General features: G+C 42.1%; 1 protein-coding gene across 1 annotated transcript; it reads left to right on the forward strand.

The window, feature by feature from the left end:
• Nucleotides 1-13,438: 13,438 nt before the first annotated feature.
• LOC115461449 (proto-oncogene Mas-like) lies at nucleotides 13,439-14,921 on the forward strand (the record flags this gene model as incomplete). Its single annotated transcript, XM_030191252.1, has 2 exons — nucleotides 13,439-13,452; nucleotides 14,060-14,921. Coding segments are annotated over 2 exons (876 nt in total), but the record flags the coding sequence as incomplete, so codon positions are not given.
• Between the last annotated feature and the right edge of the window lie 577 nt (nucleotides 14,922-15,498).

Raw genomic sequence — 15,498 nt, forward strand, 5'->3', positions numbered from 1 at the left:
TTCTCTTCTTTTGTTTTAAAACAAAAAGATATACAATAGAAAATGTAAAATGTCATGTTTCTTTTCAAATGAATACACATCTCTAATAGGAAAGGGGGGGGGGGGGGAGTCAGGGAAGAGAGACAAAATGCTAAACATGTAAAAGGCAAGCAGACCAGGGAGAATGTATGCAAAATCCCCCCCCCCTTTTTTTTTTTTTCATTTTTGAAGCCCTGACACTTCACCTACATTACAAGACACTGTTTACTATGGGAGTTCCTCCCCTAAAATAATATTTTCTTTCATAGTACAGGGGTGTTTTCTAGCTATGCATATGTTGTTTGTTCTTTAGGCAAAATGTGTGAAACCAGATCTATGAAAATACATCACACAGTCGTATCTCATTTGGTTATACTGACATGAGAGGTGTCTTACGGTACAAAACTGTCATGAGTTATGATACAGGCGAGTGCATTAGAAAACAAATTCCATGGTATAAATTAGAATGTACTGAAGATGTACCTTATTTTAAAGAGACCCAATGACAGGTCTCAGATGATCCTGAAACAGAACACGATAAATTTGCACAGAATGGAGTGCACTAGGAAGGGTGGGGTAGAGGGAATTGTAAAGCGAGACTATGAATTTCACCATTCTTCTAGGATAAAGTAGGGAAAACAAAATTATCCAGCATATTTTGAGATAAAAAGGCAATTTAGTGCTATAGTAAAATGTGGCATGTATGTGCAGGCTGGATTAATACTATATAAGACCATTGGCAAACATCCAAAAATCCACAATTCCAGGAATAACATGTAAAGAATGTTTGTACCTTTGGGAAGCTCGCCAGGTGCCCTTGGCCTGGATTGGCCGCTGTCGTGGACAGGATGCTGGGCTCGATGGACCCTTGGTCTTTTCCCAATGTGGCATTACTTATGTACTTATGTACTAAATATTTTGAGGGCTCCTACCATGAACACTACTTACATCTTTTCTTCACGCCAACTCACTCTGTCTCTGCCCCCCACCCCCAAATCCCTCCCAGGGGCCTTCATTCATGGTCTTTCCTATTTTCCTCCTCACACACCTCTCCTGAAATGACTTGGGGGAAATTAGAGGGTTTGGTTGTGGGTGTGGCTGCGTGAGAGCACAAGGATTGCACAAGTACATACAATACTTGGAACTGAGGAGGCTAGTAGTGTGAGCTGTGGGCTGAGGACCAGGGAAGCAAGGGTTCTAATCCCAAGTCTCACACCGAGGCTGCTTGTGACCTTCTGCAAGTAATTTTAGAGTTAATCTTCGGTGGCACTTATCCAGGAAGGAGTGGGTTCACCCTGCATAAATTCTACTCACCGGGACCAGCCACTAATTATCTAGATTAGGCCTGTCCAAGTTCAGCCTTCGAGGGCTGCAAAATGGCAAGGTTTTCAGGATATCCCTAATAAATGAGAGGGATTCACTACATCCATTTTATTCAGATCTCTTTGTGCATGTTTATTAGGGATATCCTGAAAACCTGGTCTGCTTGCTGGCCTCAGGGACTGAAGTTTGGACAAGCTTGATCTTGATAGTGCCACTGAAAATTATCACTGGCCATCCTGGTGCTATCTAGACAGTGTCAGGGGCAGGGCAGTCCAGTGGAGGAGCTAATGTGGAGTCAGAAGCAGGGGAGGGATCAGCTTTATATATATATTTTACATCTTTTTAATTTAATGTTCTCTCAGCTGGAGGTGAGGATGTTAGAGACAGGCAATGAGGGTGTCCACATCTACTGGGCAAGAAAGATAGAGAATGAAAGAGACACATAAAGGTTCTGTGTGTGGACCATGCCATCCACCAGAGAAACCAGGGCTGGGTGTGGCAGTACCATATAATTTCAATACCTGCTCAGCAAGAGTTTCACCGTGATGCTCACTAATTATTGTAATTAAATGAGGAAATACTCTGTTTGTCCCCAGTCACTATTGCAATGTCATGTGACTCTCAAGGACTGAGTTCTTCATTGGTTCAAAACCTCCGGTTGTTTGGATTTTTTTTTTTTTACTTTAAGTCAATTTTTCATTTCCATATCGATTTCTAACATTATTTAGAAATTGATATGGAAATGAAAAATTGACTTAAAATTAAAAAATATGTAAAAATCCAAACAACAAAATGGAGGTTTTGAGCCGATGAAGAAGAAAGTCCTTGAGAGTCACATGACATTGCAGTAGTGACCGGGGACAAACAGAGGCTTTCCTCCTTTAATTACAATAATTAGTGAGCACCACAGTGAAACACCCACTGAGTAGGTATTGAAATTATTTTCTTTGATTTGGTGGTTGAGTCCATTTGATTTAGAGCAGTAGCATATCTACTATAATAAAAAGCACCCTCAACGTTCTGAAGCTGACTCTGTGGCTTCAGTGAAGGGTTCGTAAGTTCGTAGGTGTGTAACCGATTCACCATCTCTGTCTGCCCCGCCCTCACGTCAAAACGTGATGACGTCGAGGGCGGGTAATCTACTATAATAAAAAGCACCTCCAACGTTCTGAAGCTGGCTCCGTGGCTTCAGTGAACGGTTCGTAACGGTGTCACATCTCTCTCTGCCCCGCCCTCACGTTAAAACATGATGATGTTGAGGGCGGGTAATCAGAAGGCAGGACTGAGGGAACGAACTATCTTTGAAAGCCTGTAAGTCCCTGCAGAAAATGCTCAGATTTTGACTGTTAGTATGCATTGGGCAAAAATGCATTGATTGATTGATTAATTAGGATTTATTTATTGCCTTTCTGTAGAGATTCACCCAAGGCAGTGTACAGAAAAAAATTAAGTGTACATAGGCAATAGATGATTTCAGCAATAGATATGCGGTAAATACTAATGGCTTATGAGGGCAGACACAGTGACTGGCACATTGGGCATTAGGGTTCCCATATGACTTCACACTTGTAGGGAGAGTGCACCAGTCCTTGGTTTCCACCCATTGCATGTAGGGATTTGTAGTTCCTGTGTCTCAAGAAATTATAACTACAAGTTCATACATGCAAACAGAGTAAACACAGACCTGCTCAGTGTCTCCTTACTGACTGGAACTAGAACTGTGTTTGGCAACCCTTCTAGTGAGAAGGAAGGAGAGAGAAAAGAAGAGAGGGCGAGGAGAGAAAGAGGAAGAAAGATTTTAAAATGAAAGATACTGAGAGGGAAAGGATAAAATAGATAGAATGCTAAAGACAAGGGAAAGTGAAGCAGAAAGACCAGAGACAGATATTTTCAGTTACAGAAATATTTAAAACCAAAATTTCCCGGGGAAGGCATAATAAAACCTAAGGTTGTTGTAATCCTAGCCTTGTGGATTTGCATTTTAACTTCCAGCAAGATTGGGTTACAGCTTCAATCACATGATGTACAACATTCTCTGCTCACAGTGGATTTTTTCTTCATCTTAGCACTGGCCCCCTGTTGTCCCGCAGACATCTCCTTCCCAGATCAAATACTTTTCTTCACTGGCATTGAGACAAGGGGTTGATAAGATGAAGAGTCCATGACAAATATTCTCCATTTTTGGATGTGGATGAAATCCTCAAAAGAGAATCTAAAAATATGATCTAACATGGGTTGGTGCCAGATACTCATAGGGAAGTGAGGAGGAAAGCACGAATGTGTGTGTGTGTGTGTGTGTGTGTGTGCGCGCGCATATGCACGAGAGAGAAAGACATTCTGCCTCTGCACCACAGGTTTTCTGTGTACATCTATTTGTGTATACATTTAATGCTGTCACATAGTCGTATTTGTATGTGATGCGGTTGGAGATCTTGGTCCATGTATGCCTTTTATCTTATGAATTAAATAGCTTTATAAAAGCCTGCTAAGAAAGATTATGTTCAAGTTTTAAGTTAGATAACTATGTGAAATGTTTTGATACTTGGAGAAGAAAGAAGTTGAGAGGGAAAGGAAACAGATGAAAGATATGAAGAAAGAGAAGTGAGATGAGGAGATGAAGCTTATGACACTTTAGGGCTATCCTAAAGTTAAGTAGGCATCTTTAGCTAGTTAACTTTAGTTGGATAAGTACTGGTGACATAACTTTACTACCTTTTGTGCCTCTGGCTCCACTGTTACTCACCTTAACTCAATCAGTAGCTATAAGGAAGACATCATATCTTCCAGTATATGAAATCCTAAACTAGTTATAATTGAGATAAAGCAGGCAGATAGGTGAAGTCAGCAAGCACGTTGAACATAAGACAGCCACTATAGGAGCAAAAAGTGGGGAAAGCATGAAGAGCATGGCTCATGGAATTCTTTAGTGTGACCAGCAAGGCAACTTCAGAAACAACAGAAAGACGGAGTAATGGAAGAAAAAACTTTTATTTGTAATGCCCTACATTTTTTTTCTTCCATTACTCCGTCTTCCTGTTGTTTCTGAAGTTGCCTTGCTGGTCACACTACTCCTTTGTTTGGTTTCCTATTTCGTAGTGGATCACAGTCTTCCGTTTCTGTGGCTTCCCTGCTTGTCATGGAATTCTCTCCAATCCCTCTGCATTTGTGTGTGCATATATGTGTGTAGCTCTGTCTGTGTGGTGTTTGTGTATTTGTGTTCTGCTATGTGTGATGCGTTGTTTCTGGGTGCTGTTTTTGTATGTTTCTGTTGTATTATGGGACCAATCTAAAACATGAAATTAAAGGAACTCCATTAACCCAGACAGGAAAGAGACAACAGCCACTCAAGAAAACACACCAAAGATTATCTATCTATCTATCTATCTATCTATCTATCTATCTATCTATCTATCTATCTATCTATCTATCTATCTATCTATCTTTCTATCTATCTATCTAGTCAATCAATGAATGAAATTGCTATGAAAAAATTGCCAAAGTGAAGTAGTGAGTTTTCAAACAACTTTTTAATTTGGTCAAAGACATTTCTCCTTGTAACTGTAGAGGAATTTAGGAGCAAAAAAAACAAACAAACACTGGTTAGGAGGTGATCTCATGCTGTGCAAATTTTGGACTAGGGAGAATCAGTCTGTTAGCATCCAGAGAGCACAATGAATGGGATGGTTTATAAGAGATAATCAGCGAAGTTAGATATGCAAGTTTACCAGAATAATAAGTTTTATGAGTTAGGCTTAAGATTTTATACCAGATTCGATACAGAATTGGCAACCAGAAGAGATGAATGAATATCAGAGTGATATGATCATATTTCTTTGCTCTACACAGCAATCTTGCAGCAGTGTTGTGTAATCCCTGAAAATGACATAGTTGAGATTTAGGCAAACCAGAGTAAATAAACAGGTATTTGCAGAATGTCAATATGACTTTTATTAACAGCTAATTTCCCTCAAAGTAGGGTTCAATGCGGTGTACAACTTAATAAAAATGTAGTCAAAATTATGATTAAAAAACAAAATTTTCAAAGACAAAATTTAAATAAAATCATCTAACAAAATAATGTATCGCAAGGTGAACCTAAAAGTCATCTACCATCAACAGGTATCCTAACAATAGAATTAAGTGATATGTGCTTAGGTGCCATGATAGCATATACAGAAAGAAACAAATGGGGGACAACCAATCAAATTCCAACTCAAGGGTAACTTATTTATTTGAATGTAAAAAAACACATGCACAATATTGGCAACCAAAACCTCACCAGCACAGCTGTTAGGGAAGGCAACGTTGCAATAACAAAGCAGGAAAGCACTATAAAGTTGGCTGTGTGCAGCTATATAGCTATCAAATCTGAAAACCAAAATAGCAGAGAAAGTAAGTGTGTGCTGGTGAGCTTTTGGTTATTTTAATCAGCCTTTTTTCTATTTATATATTTTTAATATATATTTAATACACATCAATTTTTATTGTTCAGTTTTATTTTATTTTATTTTAGCACTATCAAGGTGGTGATGAGTTTTATTTACACATGGAGCGGCATTTTCGTACGGGGATGCCCATCTCTAAGGGCGCCCATCTCTGAGGACATCCCTGCGAAGGGGCGGGGCATCCCGTATTATCGAAACAAGATGGGCGTCCAAAAAGAAAGCCATACAATTTAGTTACAAAATTTCACAGGTGAAATAACAACAAAGAAAATGAAATATATATCTGAATAACTTAAAATGCAGAACATCAAAGCTAAGGAATTATTTGTAAACCCTGTGTGTGGGGGTGGGTGAATGTATGTGTGTGGGGGGGGGTTGATTTTGGGGATAGGGCAGTTTGTGGAGTAGTGAGACAATTGCAGGAGGTAGCTTTTGCAAATGGTGGCAATTTGTAGGGTGGTGGTGCACTTGGGGTAGATTTTATGGGTAGAGACAGTTTTCTAAGGGTATTTCTTGGGATGGGACAGTTTTTGAGGGGTATTGTGGTGTGGTATGGGCTGTTTGGAGGTTGGGAGATCATAGAACAGGGAGAGGCAGTATGAAAGGAGGAATTCCCAAACTGCTATGTTTCACTTTATACAAGTTTCTATGCTGCAGAATCTGGAAGTCTTTCTTCCATTGATGTGCACTAAGCCATTTTTTTTGGGTGGGGGGGGGGGGGGGGGAGGAGGCCTTAATTCTCTGAAACCCTTTTTTTCCCCAGTTTTTGACACACATGAAGTTTCATCCCATTCTTATAAATTTTTAGAGTTATTTTGCCCTCAGACAGATGGATGAAAAGAGAAAGATGGACATTCTCGACTCCTTTTGTATAATTTTTCCCAACTTCTATTCGGGTGGAAGGGAATAAAAATGTAAACTGAATGACAGATGGAGTGAGAGAAAATATTAGGAGAAAATTTTGTACCTATTGAGGATGTTTCAACCAATTGTTGAACAATTTGTAAAAGTAACTGCAGGGAATGATAGCTACTAATACAATTAGTTGTCATTTCTACAGTGTCCCTTAATGTATGAGCAAGGGACACAGGGACGGAAGGCCTGAAGGGAGGCGATCTGCAGACTGTCGCTGGTGCGCTTCTTTCACACGGAGCGAGGTCGAAGTGAGGCGCTATGATTTGAATTCAGGGGGGCCCGTCCCGGTGGTGGATGGAGGGGGGGGCAGGTGGAGGGGGGCGGCCTTGCCCCGGGCCCAGCCTAGTCTCTCGGCGGCCCTGGACAAGAAATATGGTCAGCTTTCACAGCAGGTTCAGTGGCATACCTAGCTTGTTCACCACCCGGGGCGGGTTGCCACTGCACTACCCCAGCTCATCACCCCCCCCCCCCCGAAGCGTATCACCCCCACCACCTTTCCTGCTAGCAAGGGAGTGCATGGAGCTGGTGTGCGATTGTCAGTTCTGTGGGTCCCCTGCCCTGGAAAAGGAAGTAACATCAGAGGGGGTAGGAGACCGGCAGAGCTGACAGCCGTGCGCCTGCTCCGTGCATCCCCTTGCTAGTGTATTAGGATGCATATTTTGGTTTGCTATTCGCTAACAACTTATGAAATTTTATAAAATATTATAGAAATAATTTACAGGAATTAGAGAGAATTAAAAGTCTTTAATTACTCACCCACCATCACAGCATCAACATCAGTTATAAAGTTATAACAAAACTTACAAAATATAACATCAGTATCTCTGGTAATTATAAGTAATTAGACTAATTATATAAAGAAGAGAAAAAGAAGGAAGAAAAGTTTGTTCCTCATACAAAGGTCACAGAACAGAGATAAAGCAGAGAGAAACCAGAGAAAGAAAGAATGAATGAAAGAAAGATTCTTAGATATAGAGAATTAATTTCTATGAAGGGTGAGGAGAACACCCTTTCGGGAAAAAACAGGCCATTGGATGGATCTGAAACTCTCTCCAAGCATGCCTAGTTTTTCAGAGCTTCTTTGTCTGCAGCATGGTTTTATAGTTCTCTACCCTGGACCAATCATAGGTGCTGCATATGGGCTGGAGACTTGTAATTGGGACTTTCATATATGCTGGAAGCTTGCAATTGGTCCTTGCAATTCCTTTTCTCAGTAAATTACTTTTGTAACATAACATACCAGGTATCTGAGTTGCCTTAGCAACATGAGGCCCCATCAGCGCATGTGACCAGCCAGAAATTCCATCAGGTGGCTGATAGGAAAAGAAAGATGGGGGATGGGGAGTAATGCAGTATACCTGAAGTAAACCTTCATAGCTTATAGCTAAAATTATAGGACACTAGCAAGAAAGGTGGTGGGGTGATACAAGCGTATGGGGATGGGGGGGGGGTGATGAGCTGGGGGAGTGGAGCAGCAACCCACCGCCCTGCCCTTGTTATGCTACTGGGTGGCGTACAATCTAAAAAGAAAGGATAGGATGAAGAAGAAAAGACAAACGTGATAAACCTGAGGCCACCCAAATAGCAGGCCTATTTTCGGCAGCTATAAATTTAACCAGCCAGCACTGAATATTGACTTGGCTGGTTAAGTTTAAACCCGTCAAAAATAAACCACATATTCAGTGCCGGTCACCAGAAATGGCCCAGCATTGACTATCCAGGCTCACCACCAACCACGGGAGTTAGCCTGGCTTCCTCCCATGGTCTGAATATCAGCCCCAAAATGTCTATATAGAATCACCCCCCTAAATACATAAAATTCCTGGGGTAATTTACAAAGCAGAAGTACACACATGCTTTCCTGTTGAAAATTCATTGAAGATTACTCAGGATAAAGTCTAATATTTTCCTCTTTCCTGTCGAGAACTGAGTTCCTTTGTAGCTTAATCTTTAGTTTGTATACTACTTTGCTAGGCCTTCAGGAAAGTTGATATATTAAGTGCAATGAACCATAAACCGTAAAGCAGACATCCCTGCTGAGTGCCTGTTTGAGTCATAACATTTTCTGTTTTTAATACCATTAACCAACATAACTGCCCATGTTCTAGTATACAGGGCACGAACTGCTCCAATAAACCAAACTCCAGGACCAATGTAAGATAGGGTCTGAAAAAGAAAAGGCCAGTTGGAAAATATACAAAGCAGATCGTTGATGGATAAAAATGATTTTAATAATATATTAAAATATGCATACAATAGCTATTGTATGCATATTTTAATATATTATTAAAATCATTTTTATCCATCAACGATCTGCTTTGTATATTTTCCATCTTGGAGTTTGCAGATCGTCTGCCCCTTTGTTTCCAAAGAAAAGGCCAGTTCACAATATCTGAGGCCTTCTCGGCAACAAACCCCACCATTAAAGCAGATTATACACTGATATTATAATATTCTCAGGTTTTTTTTCCATCCCTTTCCTAATAATTCCTGACATTCTATTTGCTTTCTTAGCTGCTGCTGCACACTGAGCAGAGGGTTTCAAAGTATCAAAGATGACACCTAGATCCGTTTCCTGAATGGTGACTCTAATGTGGAAACTTGCATCATGTAGCTATTGCTTGGGTTGCATCCACTTTGCGCTTCCTCACTTTAAATTTCATCTTCCATTTGGATGCCCAGTCTCGTAAGTACTTCCTGATGTTGCTTTTATTTTTCCCTCCTTGCAACTTCATTTCATGCCCTCTAGTTCTGTAGCCTTTGCATTTTTGGAAAAAGGTTTGTTTGTTTATTAACATCTCTTAGGCAGTGAGGATGGAGGAGAGATTCTGGACATGGTAGAGGGAGGGGGAGAGGGGGAGGAAAGGAGAAATGCTGAACCCAACGAGGACGGTATCAGGCGAGTTCCCACCCGGACATTTCCCACCCACCAATTTGCCCAGGACAATTCCCACTTAAGGGGGACAATTCCCACCAAGGACATTTCCCCTCAGTCATTCCCCCTCCCCAGTCTTTTTTTTTTTTTTAATCGATCGTAGCATCTTTCTTGTTTTGGGTCTCATAAATCCTGGTAATTTGTTATAAATTGTAATCAGTGTGTCATTTTGAGGCGCTGGATTAGGTTGAAATCTTGTTTGGGGGAGTGGGGGGCATTGCCTCTGCCCCCCCCCCATAAACTGCAGTTTGTATTTATCTATGTATTTATTTATTTATTTATTTATGATATTTAGATCCTGGATTAAACATGACTTAGGTTGAAACCTAGTCTGGGGGGAGGTGTGAGAGGGTATTGCCTCCCCCCCCCCCCCCCCACACACACACATGAATTGCATGTCTGGAAAGGGAAAGGGATGATTAAAAGATAATGTTGTGGGGGGGGGGGGGTGAGGGGTACTGGCTCCCCAAATGATCTGGAAGGAGATTACTTGTCCTAGTGTGTTCTGTATTTTTTGGGTTATGGGTGGGAATTGTCCTCCCTGGTGTGGTAGGAATTGGTTCAGTGGGAATTGTCCAGATGGGAATTGGTGGGTGGTAACTGACCTAGAACCGTGAGGACAAAGGAAAGGAGAGATGTTGAATTATGGGGGGAACACGTGGCTGAAAATTTGCCTAGAGAGATATCATTGGGCTTAACTGCTGAATATTGACCCCTCTATGCCCCTTGTGTTTACCAAACTGTGTTTCTGTTTACATAAGACCATAAAATAGGCTATACTAGGTCAGATCAAAGGCTCACGAAGCCCAGTATCCTGTTTCCAACAGTGCACAATCCAGGTCACATGTATGTGGCAGGATCCCAAAAAGTAGCAAGATTCCAAGCTGCTTACCTCTAGGGATAAGCAGTAGGTTTCCCCAAGTCTTCCTTAATAATGGTTTATGGGCTGTTCCTCCAGGAACCTTTTTTAAAACCCTACTATGCTGTTTCTACCATATCCTCCAGCAATGAATTCCACAGTAGTATGTATGACGGAAGAGGCTCAAGGTTAAGTGGCATTTTTATTCTTTACTGGCTTCAAAAGTAAGAAACTTTTGTTTAGGGCAAGAATTAGCTCTCATTAATACAGTAACTACCTGATATTCAGCATTATTTAACTGGTCAGGAACGGCACTTAACCTGCTATTCGTAAATATTCAGAGGGGTAGGGCCAGCCCGAGGCAAGATGCCACCTGAGGCGGAGCTAATATGCCGCCCCACCCCCTTCCCTTCATGGCGTTTGACCTCACGGTGACATTTCAAACCCAGCAGCGGCAGCGATTCCTATATACTGCCTTGCCACTGCCAGCACCCGCCTCTTCCCTTTACTGCGGCTGCCTAAGCCTCTGACGAAACAGGAAGTTACATCAGAGAAGTGGCCGTAGTAAATGGAAGAGGTGGGTGCCAGCGGCGGCAGGGCAGCGTATGGGAGCCGCTGCCGGGTTTGGAATGTCACCGTGAGGTAAAACGCCATGAAGGGGGAGATGCCGCCCCTTCAAGGTGCCGCTCCTGAGGCGTGCCACCTGAAGCCTCCGCCTCAGGTAGCCTAATGGTCGGGCCGCCCCTGCAGCGGGGGATAGCCGGTTATCTCCTGCTGAATATTCACGGTCAGTGTATAGCGGCTAATCGGCTATATAGCGTGATATAGCTGGCTAGCCATGAATATTCAAATGCTAGCCAGCTAACTTTTGTGGCCAAAACATAAACAGCAGACCTATGTTTAGCAACTATGAACTTAGCTGTCTAGCGCTGAATAATGACTTAGCCAGCTAAGTTAATCCTCCCTGGCCAGTTATATGGCACTTAACTGGATATCTGGTGATATTCAGCAAGGGATAACTGACTATACCCCGCTGAATATTTCTGGTTAGCAGCTAGAAGATATCAGGCTATATCGTGAGATATAGCCAGCTTCATCTGAATATTCAGTGCATGGCCGGCTATTGTTAAGCGACCACATTAGGCCACATAAATAGCTGGAATATCTTTGGCTGGTTTAAATTTAACCGGCTATCTCCGAATATTAACTAAGGGGTCCTTTTACAAAGCCATGGTAAAAAGTTGCCTACGGTAGTGTGAGCATGTCTTTTGGGCCTGCGTTGGGCTACATTTTACCAGGAAATGGGCATGCACAAAAATTAAAACTAGTGTGCACCTATTTACGACCTGAGCCCTTACTGCCAGCCACTGACTTAGCGGTAAGGGTTTGTGCGGAACCATGCAATGCGCACCAACATGGCTGCGCTGCCGATTACTGCTGGGAACACCCCCTGTGGTAGAAAATAGTGGAGTGGAGGAGTAGCCTAGTGTTTAGTACAGCAGATGTTGATCCTGGGGATCTGGGTTCAATTCCCACTGCAGCTCCTTGTGACTCTGGGCAAGTCACTTAGGGCCCTGTTTACTAAGCAGCGTTATGGGCGCGTTAACCATGTATGTGCCAACAATATCCCTACAGGTGCCCACATGGTTAGCACGCATGCTAAGTGTAGGTGCGCTAAAAACACTAACACACCTTAGTAAACAGGGCCCTTAACCTCCATTGCCCCAGGTACAAAATAAGTACCTGAATATATGTAAACTGCTTTGAATGTATTTGCAAAAACCTCAGAAAGGCGGTATATTAAGTCCCATTTCCCTTTCCCTATTTGAGATTCTACATGGAATGTTGAGATTCTGTTGCTACTATTGGAGATTCTAGATGGAATGTTGCTACTATTGAGATTCTGTTGCTACTATTTGAGATTCTACATGGAATGTTGCTACTATTGGAGATTCTACATGGAATGTTGCTACTATTGAGATTCTGTTGCTACTATTTGAGATTCTACATGGTATGTTGCTATTCCACTAGCTGAAACCACTTGAGATCTCCAAACTACAAAAAATCTTTGGTAAATTCAATCACACTCTTCACAAATCCAAAGATAAGAACTATATGTATGCAAGCAGCCTACCTATGGGATGTTTTTTGTTATTTTAGTTATTACAAAACCCAAACATCTTGTATTAAGTTAAAATACATATAGTTGTATATATAGTTGTATATTGGTTTGGGAACCCTCGGAAGATACCACTTTAAGGCAACTTCATGACTTCTTGCCTAGTGGCATAGCCTCTCTTCATTGGGTCATCCCTTAGTTAACTATTTTTATGGTGCTGTTGCAAACACACTCCAAAAGTGCTCAAAAATATACGTGCTCTAAGTGCAAAACTTATGAAAAACTTATCTTAAATTCCAATCCGTGTCTCTCGCTGTTGGAGTCCACTTAGGCTTCCCCTAAATTGCGCCCGACGCCGCGGGTTTCAGTGCTTTCGTCAGGGACTCGGGTTAAAATTGCCCGCCTTGAATTCACAACAGTCTATGAACGCAGACATCGGTAATGCTCATGTTGCACTCAATTGTTCTTCATGGGCGCTATTTAATGACTGCAAGATGCTGACGCATCGCATCGACATCTTTAGATTCTCCTCCTTCCCCTTAGCCCTCTGGGACTGGTGGCTATTCCACTAGCAACATTCCATGCAGAAGCCTGCCCTTGCAGATCAGCAACGCGGGCATGCAGGCTTCTGTTTCTGTGAGTCTGACGTCCTGCACATGGACGTCAGACTCACAGAAACAGAAGCCTGTGCGCCCGCATTGCTGATCTGCAAGGGCAGGCGAGGAGTAGCCTAGTGGTCAGTGCAGTGGATTTTGATCCTGGGGAACTGAGTTCAATTCCCACTGCAGCTCCTTGTGACTCTGGGCAAGTCACTTAACCCTCCATTGCCCCTGGTACAAAATAAGTACCTGAATATACTATGTAAACCACTTTGAACGTAGTTGCAAAAACCATAGAAAGGCGGTATGTCAAATCCTATTCCCTTCCCTTCCAAAAAATAGAAAAATATTTTCTACCGTGGGATTCTGCGTGCGCCAAACTCGGAATTACTGCTTGAGGCACACTCTACCCCGGTGGTAGCCCCGATTTAGCGTGCGCTATCCACGTGTTAGTCCTTCCGTGGCTTTGTAAAAGGGCCTTTTAGTCAATCAAGTTTATAGCAGCCAAAAATAAACCGGATATTCAATACCTATCACCGAAAATGACCCAGCATCGAATATCCGGACTCACCACTGACCGCGGGAGTTAGCCAGGCTATCTCCCGTGGTCTGAATATCAGCCCCTATGTGTGAGAATATCAAATCTCATTTAAACAAAAGCATCACCAGCAGTAACATATTTGTTCTTCTTTCCAGGACACGACTTGAAGCCTAAGATCAGCTCATGATGGAATTGAACCTGAGTTCTGCATGGAACCTGAGTTCTGCATTCTTTATTAAGGAACTTCTATTCTTTAATTTGACAGGCTCAAATGTCTCTGTGATCGCTGAGACTAAAAATACATGTTGGCTAGTTGTGGTTTTCTGCTTGCTAGGATTTGTAGAGAATGTGATGGTCTTTTGGATTCTCTGTTTCCAGCTTAAGAGAAACTCCTTTACCGTATACATCCTGAACCTGGCTGTTGCAGACGCTGCTTTGCTCCTTGCCATGTTCATTGTATGTTTATGTTATACTTCAGCGGATAAATCCAGCACAGTATCATACTATACAGTAGAAGCAGTAGAAATCACTTTGCTGTTTGGATATAACACTGGGTTGTACCTCCTTACAGCCATCAGCATGGAGAGGTGTTTGTCAGTCTTTTTACCAATCTGGTACCGATGCCGGCGTCCAAAGCACCAGTCCAGCATTGTGTGCTCGCTCTTATGGGTTCTCTCCTTCTTGGTGACGGGTGTGGAATATTATTACTGTTTACTAGATAATAAATTGAGTGCAAAGTGCTGGATCATCAATATCTTTATCTGTTGTCTGACTTTTCTGGTCTTCACCCCACTCATGCTTCTTTCCAGTGTGACTCTGGCCGTTAAGGTACGCCAAGCTTCCTGGAAATCTCCTTCCTCTAAACTGTACCTCACTGTCTTGATGACAGTCATTATGTTCATTCTTTGCGCCATGCCTCTGCGTCTAATCTACATCCTGCACCACATGAATCATTTCGTGGTTGCTCACCAACTTTACCCCGCTTCCCTTCTCCTGTCCAGCATTAACAGCAGTGCCAACCCCCTTGTGTACTTCTTTGTGGGGAGCAGTGCCAAGAAGGTGTTCAAGGAACCACTGAAGGTGGTCCTAAAGAGAGTGTTTGATTGTGAGACAGACACAGAACACACAGAGGACACTGTCAATGACTCTGAGATGACAGGCCAGTAGTATTTGACACCATATCTTTTGCTTATGGCCCAGACATATGACAGTTCCACCTACTTTTGCTGGCAATTTCATAAGTGTGTATATGTGTTAAAAGTATACAACAAACAATCCCTCTAAGATAGGTGGCAAAAATACTTTAACAAGACTACGGTTCTATGAATTGCATTAAACTTTAAATAAGAAAAAAGGGGAAAGGCCTCTGAATTTAACCCAACCTCCAACCCAAATCAGTGTTTTCAAAAACAAAGGTTGAGGAAATTCAATGGGTTGTATCTCATCACTGGCATTAAAAAAAACCCTTTAATTCCTTAATTTGAAATGTTAAACTCCACAGAACTGACTGTAGATGGATCCACAAAAAGAATTGAAAGACTACTTAACTTAAAGTTCAAAATGTAGGTGAGCAAACAAAGTATATGTGGTCGGTCAGTCACACCGACTTTGGCCAGAGTTTTGCAGTGAATAGCTGTCTCAAGGCATGGGTGACCAATAGTTTTAACTCGTTCAATCGTCCTGCTATGTGTTAAAAGTATACACTTAGGGGCCCTTTTACTAAGGTGCAGTAGTGGGACGAGCT

This window comes from Microcaecilia unicolor, chromosome 1 (genome assembly GCF_901765095.1).
Source record: "Microcaecilia unicolor chromosome 1, aMicUni1.1, whole genome shotgun sequence".
Taxonomy (NCBI): domain Eukaryota; kingdom Metazoa; phylum Chordata; class Amphibia; order Gymnophiona; family Siphonopidae; genus Microcaecilia; species Microcaecilia unicolor.